The 12196-nt window shown below is 35.7% G+C and overlaps 1 protein-coding gene across 7 annotated transcripts in view; it reads left to right on the top strand.

The window, feature by feature from the left end:
• Positions 1-12196, top strand: part of RGS22 (regulator of G protein signaling 22) — a 126328-nt gene that overhangs the window by 102411 nt on the left and 11721 nt on the right. For all 7 annotated transcript variants that reach the window (XR_006606128.1, XR_006606127.1, XR_001182211.2 and 4 more), the window contains 4 exons: positions 109-267; positions 2590-2658; positions 5472-5633; positions 9132-9311. Coding sequence is in view for 4 of the 7 variants with exons in the window: in XM_045077986.1 (XP_044933921.1) it covers positions 109-267; positions 2590-2658; positions 5472-5633; positions 9132-9311 (570 nt within the window). In the remaining 3 variants the exon portion in view is untranslated. The remainder of the gene's footprint in view (positions 1-108; positions 268-2589; positions 2659-5471; positions 5634-9131; positions 9312-12196) is intronic.

Raw genomic sequence — 12196 nt, 5'->3', positions numbered from 1 at the left:
GCGTGCTTGGGAAACGATTTGGGAGTAGATGGATAAATGAATGACTATTAGTGTTTCTTCACTAAAACAGGAGTTTGCAGTTTTTTTGTTTCCTTTGTATTTTCTTAGATAATGAATCTAAGTGGTGGCTGGGGAAGGATGCTCCATGAGCAGCTTGATGCCTCTGTCCTGCTTGAAGTTCAGAAGCACATCCTCAATAAGCTGGAAAACGTGTGGCTGCCATTGTTTCTTGCAAGTGAACAGTTTGCAGCACGCCAAAAGATAAAGGTATATCAGTTAGTGGAATATTTGCATAGCAATAGGCAGTACCTCTTAAAACATCACATGTATTTACCCGTGGACCCAGCCATTGAACTTCTATGGTGTTAAGAGCATGGAGTCAGCCTTCCCAAGGTTTTGCCTCAACCCTGCCATGTGTTAACTGTTCACTTTCAAGGTTTTTTGTTAGTTTTTTTGTAAGTGTATTTCATTCATTCATTCATTTACACTTTACGTAATCTCTATACTCAACATGGGGCTTGAACACATGACCCCAAGAGTCTCACGCTCTACTTGACTGAGCCAGCCAGGTCCCCCAACAGCTTTTAAGTTTTATAACCTTAGTTTCCTCATTTGAAAAATAACTGGGGTTAATAAGAGTAATTGCTTCCTAAGATAATTGTGAAGATGAAATGAAAAAAGGTATGTGTAGTTTCTTAGCGTGGTACCTTGCACACAACGACGATTCAAATAGTACTTATTAATCTAGGTGTTATTTTTATATTGTTATGAAGTCTTCATATAAACGGGCAAGGACAAACAAGGGGGAATAGTTAAATGCTTTATGATAATTCTGTGCTATGAAGATTTCTATATAAAATGGGGTTATAAAATGAGATTAAAATATAAAAATGAGATTTCCACAGGCACTGATATGAAAGATTATTTCTTGAGGGAAACAAGCAGATGCAGAATAGCATGTAGACGATAATCCTTTTACATGTTCTTATATCTCTGTATCGATTTATGTATTTATTTTTCTATCTATCTGTATTTGTGTTTATGAAAAAAAGTCTAGAAGTAACTGCCTCCTGGGGATAGGAAGAATTTTTACTTTGTGAAATGGGGTGTTTTTTGTTTTTGTTTGGTTTTTGCTTTGTTTGCACTTTATAAAAAGTTTGTGTTACTTTGATAATTTAAAATGTCATTGTCACACCAAACACAGGCAAACCTGATCTTTACAAAAATAACATAAAGGGACAGAAGGTGAAATTTTGGGCTCTAGTATGCAAAAGTACATGCCATTAGTGTTGATCAGGAAGAATCTAAAAGAACTGTCCTCTATATTCATCAAAAACTTTGAGACTTACTTATGTGGAAATAATCCTTAGTCTTAAGAGCACCTTAAATTATGGAAAACACAACACAGCTGGGAAAAATAGAATTTATAATCTGAAGAAGAGCTGAATTGTTTTAGGTAAAAATTTCCTGGAAATAAGCTTTGAGGCAACTCAAATCTCCTCATTTCCTTTCTTTAGGCTTTGGCTTACTAATATTATTTACCACGTTTTTTCACTATGTTGACCACAATAACTTTTTTGTAACTTATAACCGTTTCCTGACTGACTTCGCGTTCTTTGGGTGGCAAACAACATAAACCGATTCTGGCAACCTTCAGCCAAGGAGAAAGGAGAGAATTTGTTATAAAATGGTGCTAGAACATCTCACACACTGAGGGGAAGTGTTGACACCCAAGCTCTAGAAAGGCCAGGGGCTGGGACAGCCCTGGACATCCAGCAGAAGTTCCTGGATCTTTTCTCTAGCTGTGGCTATAAAAAAGCAGCACCTAAGATCCAGTAGTGGTCTCTCTAGGTCAGTTCCTATCTATCTGCTGTGGACAGGGAGGTAGTTTCACATAGCCCAGATTTTGCAGGAGTGGTTCCCAAGGGAAGATAGAACATATAGGTAATAACCTCCAGAAATATCCACTATATTTCCTCCCTGTGTTGAATAACTTCTGTGCTTTTCTAAAATTAGTTGTGGCTAGAAAATAGCACAAAAATCTGGGAAATCCTAATTATATCTCCCGCTTCAATTTCCAGGGGACCCAAAGTGACCTGTTACCCACATTTGGGGCAACACACTTAGATATTATTAGCTTAATTTTGCAGACGGGGAAACTGTTCAGAGAATTTGAGTGACTTGCCAGGCACCTAGGGAGAGCTTCCCTTTCTAAGTCTGGTCTTTTTTCTCCAAAACTGCATTATGTCTTATCCATGCTGACCTTTACCTCACTTTTAAAAGCTGATAAATTAGGGGCACCTGGGTGGTGCAGTCATTTGGGCGGCCAACTGTTGGGTTTCCACTCAGGCTGTGTTCTCAGGATGGTGGGATTGAGCCCTACGTGGGGCTCTGTGGTCAGCATGGTATCTGCTTGAGAGTTTCTCTCTCTCTCTCTCTCCCTCTGCCCCTCACCCCACTAGTGTGCACTCTTAAAGAAAGAAATAAATATTTTTAAAAAATAAAATAAAAGCTATTAAATTAGTAAATGACATAAAAAAGTGTAAACATTCTGAATAATTGGGATAAAATAATTGGTTTTGCTTTCAGGTACAGATGAAGGACATAGCCGAAGAGCTCTTGTTACAGAAGCATGAAAGGAAGATCGGGGTCTGGAAGGCAAGTAGTTTGTTATAGTCTTCCTCTTGCTCCCTCCACTCCGTCAAAGTATTGTTTTTTTCCTCCCCTACTTGTTCAAGGACCCTCATTGTAGGCACTGCTTTCTAAGCCACTGACTCTGTTTAATTGGCTGATGGAATCTGGGGGAGAGGGTGATTCTGCCAGAGCCCTCTTCTTAAAGCCCTCTCGACCTGCTAAACCCTAGAATTGGACTTTAAATATACACTTTAGTTTATTTTGCTAGTGGTGGATTTATTGAGGCAAGCTGTTCATTTTAACATATAGTAAGCTTATTGATTACTGAGCGTGAATTGCACAAAAAGAATAGTTATGCAACAGAATGAGCAAATTAAATTATCTTGCATTATACTCTGTTGAAAGTTACATTTTGGCTTTAAAAGGATTAAAAACTATCATTTTATAATAGGATACCTAACTAGAAATTGCCCATTTTTCTTCTTAACAAGCATGATAAACACAGTCTTCCTTTTGAGCCTATACATTTATATGTATTCATCCTTCTACAGATCATTCTGGAATGTCAGACTAGACCCGGGTGACCCCCTACATACATAAAATTTTATTTGACTATTAGAGGATTGTATGTATCTGTTAGGGTGCTCTTTTTCTATATTTTCCTCTTGAAAGGAAATAAACCATTCTTATGCTTGTCTTTTGCTATATTTTTGTTGAAGTGTTAAGGAAGCTGGGCTTACATTTCATTTATTGTGCATTATATATTATGTTATTTTCTGTTGTGTTAAATTACTCAGTTTTGTATATTAAGAAGTAGGTCTTAAAACATTATTTGCTGAGTGCATTTTAAATAAACATCCCAGTCTAATACATAGTTGTTCCTATTTATAGGGTTGTAATTTTAATACAGAACGTATGGTGAGGGCTTAACTTTTTGACTAGAGAATATGTGCCTCACTAAAACATGTTAGGTATCTAATCACTTTATCTGGGTTAAGGCACTGCTGTTCACCTCAACTGCCTAGTATTGCCTTCCCTTTTCAGTTTTCAATTCAAATGTTATCCTCAAGACCCTTCTGCAAAGCTTTTGCTCCTCTGGGGACTCCTTTTGTGTTCCCGTAGTGCTTTGTACATAACTTTCTTCAACACTTATGCTGATAGTTACACATGATTTGTTTCAGGAAATTTATTTTATGCATTGTCAGTAATGGATATTTATCATGTGTTTTGACTGAGAGTTACTGTAGTTCCTAAATTTACTTAAAACATTGCCTTTGGAATGGTGCTTCTTTGCATGATTGTAGACTAAACTCAGATTTGGGGAACTTCAATAAAATTTATCCAGTAAAAAAGAAATGTTTATTCAGTAAATTCAGTAAAGTCTATGTCTTATGTTTTTTAATCTGAGAGGCTAAAGAGGGATGGATATGTGATCTAAAATGGTCAAAACTTAGAAAGTAGACATCTTGTATTTCAAAACTGTGAAGATACAAACTAAGTAATACTTGTAAGCATTACTAACACACCATAGGTCCATCTGGCTTTTTTGTTATGTAAAGTAAATCCTCAGTCAGAAGAAGCTTCTTACTAAAAATAATGTAGTAATGATTTTTCTTCTTGTTATCAAGTATTAATAACAGTTTTTATTAAAATAATATGAAGATGTCTCACCTAAAAATATGATTTGTTTTCTAGTTAGAAGCTCCACAGCAAATTTTCTGTTTAAATTAACAGGATTAATTGGTAATTCTTTTTTGTAAAATTTAGAAAAAATATCTTAAATGTTCTAGTGGTCTTATTTTTTAAAAGGCAAGTGAGTGGGGTGCCTGGGTGGCTCAGCGGGTTAAAGCCTCTGCCTTCAGCCCAGGTCATGATCCCGGGGTCCCGGGATCGAGCCCCGCATTGGGCTCTCTGCTCAGTGCAGAGCCTGCTTCTCTCTCTCTCTCTCTCTGCCTACTTGTGTTCTCTGTCAAATAAATAAATAAAATCTTAAAAAAAAAAAAGGCAAGTGAGTTATATTTAATATATAATATGATACATGTATAATAATATGTAGTTTTAAAATACATAATAATAATGTAACAATATGTAATCATAAAATTATGGCTGCATTTTTCTGTTTAGGTACAGAATTCACACAATGCATTAAAATGTAGTTTTTCACCATAGTCCCAAACTGTAATGATTCTTAACATTCTTAAACAATGTGGTTATATGTTCTGAATCATCCAATCATTTCTTTTTCTCTCTACCTCTTTAAAAATTGAACAAGATCAAATAAAACTCATGCATACAGAGAACCAGAAGGGTGGTTCCCAGAGGAGAACAAGGAGTCAAGAGGTTTCAGTTCTAGTTATGAAATAAGTAGGTCTTGGGGATATAATTTTATAGGATGGTGACTAGCGTCAATAACATTGTATTTCATTGCATATTTGAGAGTTACTAAAGGTAAATCTTAAATGCTATATTCATAAACAGAAATGTTCTGTATCATTGTATGAAGACTGATAGTAACTACTTATTGTGGTAAACATTTGGCAGCATATATAAATATTGAATCATTATGTTGTATAGCTGAGACTAATATAATGTTACATGTCAATTACACCTCAATAAAAATATTCACAAATGAAAAAAAATGATGCCATAAAAATATGAAGGAGACAAAAGAGAAAAGAACAGAGAGGTAGAAGTTGCCAAATTCTGTTGTATCCATGCCATAAATTCCAACAGCCCAAAATAAAGGAAGTTAAAGTTGGTAATTTTTAACCTAATAAATGACCTAATTATTACTTTTTAGAATACAGCTAATTATCTGTATTATCTACTTTGGACAGCCTGTGGAGAGTAAGTGGATATCTTCATCTTGTGAAATCATTGCTTTTCGTAAAGCATTATTGAATCCAATTACTGCAAGACAGTTTCAACGGTTTGTGGCACTAAAAGGAGATTTATTGGAAAATGATGTACTCTTTTGGCAAGAAGTACAAAAATATAAGGTATCATATTAGAAACTTGAGAAAACCACCTTTTTGTGTGTGTGTGTGTGGAGGAAATGTCTTAACACATCAGATTCTTACCTGTGACTCCATAGACAAGATTTTTATGAGATATCCCAATTGTTTCATCTTCAGACCAATATATAAATATTAAGGTGTTTATTGTTCTATGTTAGGCACATTTCTTATTATACAGTGAAAAGTAAGAGTGAGCCCTGAAATGATAGAATTAGATTTTTCAACATAGTCACATATATTACATATTCACATATATTATGATTTAATGAGAACCTTCCTGAAAAGAATTTTAACTATATTTTTTGCCTATCACTCCTCTATAAATGGACCATACATATTCGTACTTTAACCAAGATCTCTTTACCGGAATTCCTCCCAACTATATTGTCAGCAATGGTAATCAAAGATAGACAATTATAGATAAATAAACCAACAGAGATGAGAAAAGCTTTTGTATTAGGAAGAATGGTCAAATTTTTAACAAAACAATTAATTGAAAGAACAAGTTTAGGTGCAAAGGTAGTTTATTTTTAGGTTTAAGTTTAAGTGTTTATTGAAACCATATTGCATCTTTGCATTGAAGAAAGGAAAGAACTTTCTAGATATTATAATCTAGACTTGAATATGGGAATGTTATCTAGAAATACCTAAGAGTAGGCATCCAGACTCTGCTTCATGCTCCCACAGGGAGCAGATTCATTTCTGGATGAGCAGCCTATTTATCCCATTATAAAGGTACAGAATAAAAATAAAACCGGAAGTTAAGATGATAATACTTTCAATTTGTCTATACTCTAAGTATAAATTATGCAATACTAATATTCTGCGGCATTTTTATTCTATATAGTTACTAATTGCTTGATAAAATCTATTTTCAAACTCTCTCCAACTTACCATGAAACTATTTTTTATTTTTTTCTGTTATGAGCAATTTTTGTAGTATTCTCACCTTAGAAATTTTCTCAGAAAAAAAAATGTTTTGCGATAAAATTTTTCAAAATCTGTCACAGGTAAGCAATATTAAAAATTTTTTTGAGAATTAAGAAGGAGGTAGAGTCTGTTTTTCAGAATAGGTAGTAATATGAATGGGCAGAATTATTTTTAAGCTGCTATGAATATGAGTAAGCCCAACTTACTCATGTAATGCAATAATCCTTGCACGAAAGATATTTAAAAACACCCATTCTGAGAAACAAACTGATGGTTTTAGAGGGGAGGGAAGTGGGGGGTTGGGTGAGCCTGGTGGTGGGTATTAAGGAGGGCACATATTGCATGGAGCACTGGGTGTGGTGCATAAATAGTGAATCTTGGAACACTGAAAAAATAAAATTAAATAAATAAATAAGTAAATAAAGTAAAAAAAAAAGAACCACCCATTCATTCAAAGTCAATCCTTAGTTGTGCAACTGTTTCTCCTTCAAGGCTGCCCTTGGTCTTTATTTAAAAATCTTCTCTGTGGTATAGAATGGAGGACATATAATTCTAGGTAACTAGTCAAAATCTTGCTATAGGAGGGAATTTGCTCATTCAACTAGCATTTATTAAGTAACTTTTGTGCCAGCTATTAGGCTAGATCGTATGAATAAAAATGTGAATGCAGCACCTTGCCCTCCCTCAAGGAGGGAGACACCCATGAAAACAAATATCATGACATAATATTGATTATGATCCATGTTCTAACTAGATACAGTTTTGGCACCGAGGTGGGAATAATACAGAGAGGGTTGTAGGTCAGGGAATTCTCGGCAGGGATAACATTTGAATTGGGTCTTGAGAGAGTTTGCTAGGTAGAAAGCATTTTACCTGGTATGGTGAAATCTTACTGAGCTCACTTTGATATGGCTTACTCTTATTAAATGTTTACTATCTGCCAGATATTGTTTTAATTCTTTTCATGTAACCGAATTTATTCTTCAGAAGAATACTATTAGGTCAAAGTTGTTATTCTTGCCATTTTACAGATCAAGATGCTAAGGCATGGAAGGGTTAAGAAACTTCTAACATCATGTAGTTAATGAAGTGGTAAGCTGGAATTTGAACCAAGGCATTCGGTTGCTAAAGCTCATGCCCTTAAACACTAAGTTATGTTCCACCCTCCCCCCCCAGCTGTGATTATGGTAATATGCCAAGAAATTGAGATCTAGATTCTTCCCAAATTTTCACAATTCAGAACAGTGTTTGATTAACCTGTTTAAATTGTTTAAACTGAGACCTTAATGATAGGTAAAAGGTTCACTAGGCTGATGAGATAGTAGGGCAGAACAATTAGAAAAAAAAAGTTCAATTCTGATTTTTATCCCTCCAAAAATTTGTTTTTATTTCACAAGACATATTCCATAATTATAAATCAGGCTCACCAAACAATTATATATGATATCTTATGAGTAATGGAAAACAATACACTCTTGGTAACATATGAAACATATGTGATATAAATAGGCATTTTCTGAGGGTATGCTAAATTGAGTAAAAAAGGCTAACTTTTGTCTTAATGTAACATTTGTATCAAGCTTGTTTCATATATATAACTTATTCCAAATTATTTGCAAGATTTTGTATGGCCAGCACTCAATTTTTCTTTCTTTTGTATTGTCATAAGATAACTATAACAATACCCATCACACAGTGAGTAATTAATAAGTGTTAGCTCATTTCCAGCCTGGAATGACAAGTTCCAAATGTGTTTGCTTCCTAGCAATTTAGAGAACAATGTCTTTGACAGAGCAATGGCATAATTCAAACTAAGCTACCTCTTTATTTTAAAAAATGATAGCCCCACAACTGTGACATAAAAGTGGCTCTTTTTTAAAGTATGATCACTAGTTTTAAGGAGGATAATTTAATGGGTTAACTATAAGCGTGCAAATACTAAGAGATACATAATGACATACCTGTCATGGCCAGCATCCTGGTTTTGTTGCCTTTTTGTGCCTGTCACCTTGGAGTAGAAGCAGTTCTGGTTGGAAAAGCTTTTGCATCCAGCCCGTCTGTTGAGCTAGGTGCCTCTTTTCAGCGCTTGCCTAGGACCCTATGTAGGCCTCTACTCTAGCACTTCCTAGCTAGCTCAGATTGAAATAATGTGTTCTCTTGCTTCTCCTCCAGGAAGATTGAGCCTTTAAAGGGCAGGTTCTGTCATGGGGCTTAACTGGTAGACAGCAGGCATTCCATATAAATTCATTCAATGAGTGAAAATAGACATTGAAGCTGTTCCTTCTCCTGACCGTAGAAGCACTCCAGATCAAGTGAAACATGTTTATATAGGGTATATGCACCAAAGGGTTAGGTTCCTCAAACCCAAGAGAAATAAAAGATATGGTGTTTGGTTTTTTTTTTTTTTTTAAGATAGCCTTCACATGTTCTAGTGCCCTCTTGACCTGCAGCTAAGCAGTATATATTACTAAAAGATATGTTGGCACAATTCTATAAAGTATTCTAGGAATGCATTAATGATATATTGTTCTATCTTATCTCCTTACTCAGGACTTGTGCCATTCGCATTGTGATGAGTCCATCATTCATAAGAAGATCATGACTATTATCCACTGCTTTATTAATTCTAGTATTCCACCAGCTTTACAAATTGACATTCCAGTAGAGCAAGCCCAGAAGATTATTGAACACAGGAAGGAGTTAGGACCATATGTGTTTAGAGAGGCACAGGTAAGAGATGAGGGTATGCAGCTAAGGGTATTTTATTTTATTTTATATATATATATAAGCAGCTAAGCTTATTTTAAAATAGATGAACAATCTAGATATCCTTTTAAGGCTTTTGCATTATTCATATTTGACAAGGTTCCAACCTTCCTAATACTGGGGTTTATTCTATTTAATTAAAAAATTTTCGGGGGTGCCTGGGTGGCTAAGTGTCAGGCTCTGCATTTTGGCTCAGGTTATGATCTCAGGATCCTGAGGTTGAGCCCTGTGTCGAGTCCATTTCAGCTTCTGTGCTCAGCAAGAAGTCTGCTTGAGATTCACACTCTCTGTCTGCCCACCCCCTAAAACAGATAGAAAAATCTTTAAAAACTTTTGCATACTCCCCAGATCATAAGAAACTAGTAACTTATTATTTTGTTGAGACTATATGGCAAATACAATTATTTAAATACTATCCTTGACTCTCCATGATTATCGTTTTTGTTTCTAACTTCTGGAACTCCAGCCAATTCCTCCTTCGTTTCCCACCATCCTTATTTCCTTTAGAAAAATCTGCTACCACAAATATGTGGTAAAATATGTGTGTCCCAAGATTTGTGTATTTTTAAAGATTGGAATATTCACATAGCTCATAAAGTAAGTGAGAGGAGATGTAAGTACCCGACCAGCATAAAGTACACACGCTCATGAAAGGAAAACCATGCCTGTTAACCTGCTCAAGTTACTTCTTTTTAAGATAAATAATAGAAAACAGTGAACATAATTTATTTGCATTTTTAAAAAGCCTTTTAGTGATGTTGTTCCTGAAAAATGATTAAGAAAAATAAATTATAATAGAGGTAATAGGGAAGGCCATGTCATGATTTAAGTGATATGAAACAGAGATTTAGGATATGATTGCCCTTGAGCATGGAAAAAAGGCCCTTATTCCTTAACATTCATTTGTGAACCAGCTGTGTTCTAAGTCCTCTAAGAAACTGAAAATGGACTCCCAATCCAAATTTTACATTAAAATAAGTAAAAATATAGAGGATCCCTTGAGGATGTGCTGGAGAGAAATAGAGAAAACATGGTGCCAGAATTAGAGTATCTGTTAGTGAAAAGAGCTTAGTGGTCACTTAGCCTAGCATAGGTCACTGGATAACCAGACCAGGGCTTGCCCATGTAGCTCAAAGACCTTGAGTCTCCAAGTGCATGTCTGGAGCTGCTTATATTGGTTGGTTCCGCCATACCAGGGATTGAAGCCAGTAAATTCTACTGGAGTCCTCTAGTCTATGCCTTCTGCTTGATTTCCTAAAATGGAGTCCTGGACATGTCTTTGGAGTCTTTGGAGCATCAGAAAATAAGAGAATCTTTGTAGTCTTCACCCCACCAAACTGATGATTCCTCCTGCATTTCCTAAGGAAGCTCAGAGAATAGCATCACCTTCTACCCAGGTGTGCAAGCCAAAGATCTGATTGCCATCTTTATGTCTTCCTTCTCCTTTATTCCTTTACCCCCATATCTGCAGTCCCTAAAATTTATCCATTGGTCTCTTTGTTATCTTTCATCCTATCTACTTTTTTCTGACTCCATGCCATTTACCTCCGCTCACATCTGCAATACTTCACATTAACTGCCAAACGTGCCTCTGGGCTCTCTCAAAATCATTTAACTCACTGCAGACAGAGCGACCTTTCTCAAAATGTCTATCTGATCATGTCGCTTCTCTGCTTTCTATTTCAGTTACTTCCTACTGTCCTCAGCATGAAGACCATCTTCATCTATCTCTCTAGGCATATCTCCTACCACTACCTACTACCCAACCCCCAGTCTTCCTGACATATCTATAGTTCCACAGACAAGACTCACTCTCTTCCCTCCTGAGTTTTTTGCATTATCACCTCTCCCCTGTGCTTCTGTAAGATCCTGTGTATGTCTCTGTTTATCACACAAAACTGAAAATGCCTATTTTCCTGCTGACTTTCCCACTAGATTGTCAGGTGTTTGAGGTAGGGAATGTTTCTTATTTACCCTTGTGGCCCAAATCCTGGCACAGAATAGGCATTTTTGAACACATAGATGACTGAACATGAGAAGTGATCATTTGTGACAGAGAGGAGTAAGATCAAATTGGAAATGAGAGCAAACTTGAGTGAAAGGGCTGCATAGTAGATTTAAAAACCTGTTGCCTGTTCCGGTATTGTTATCAGCTTAGCCTCTGCCTGTCCCCCACCTGCACCCCTAATAACTGGGTGCAAAACTTTTAAAGTTTTCTTCATCCAGCCAAATTTTCACTGGCCCTTTTTATTCATACTAAAGCCATTGCCCATCACCTGCCAGTGAGCAAAGTAGTTCTAAAATTATTAAAACCTTTTGTTACATACAGTTTGATTTCTTTTAAGGTTCTGGAGGCACGGGGTAATTTTCATGACTAGCACATATGTTATTAACCTAAAATTGTAATTGCACCTTTTAGGAATAGAGCAGTTTTATGTCTCCTATTGAAAAATTGTGTTCTACTTGGATGACTTCTACTGGAAGACTTTCTAGATTGAAGTCAATGTATTTGAGAGCTAGGAATGACTCAGGTTTTGGAGAGATAACTGAGATTTAGGGTCAATAGTTGGTAAATAGAGGAAGAAGAGGGAGAGTATTTAAGTTTAAGAAGTTTGCATAAAAACCACCATAATCCCTTGACATTGGAGCAGGGACTTACTTAAATAAAGGCATGGCAGGTAAATGTAAATGAAATTTTTAAAAAGGCCTATATTTCATCAAATAAAGGATCTTTAGCTTTTGTATACAAAATACCAAGAGACTACAGAATTCAATGATAAAACTGTCTTTTTTTTCCCCCTTAATTTAAATTCAGTTAGCCAACATATAATTGGCTACATCATTAGTTT

This window comes from Mustela putorius, unplaced genomic scaffold, assembly GCF_011764305.1.
Source record: "Mustela putorius furo isolate JIRA1106 unplaced genomic scaffold, ASM1176430v1.1 tig00000228_pilon_pilon_pilon, whole genome shotgun sequence".
NCBI classification, from domain to species: domain Eukaryota; kingdom Metazoa; phylum Chordata; class Mammalia; order Carnivora; family Mustelidae; genus Mustela; species Mustela putorius.
This window is presented reverse-complemented; position numbering and strand designations above follow the sequence as displayed.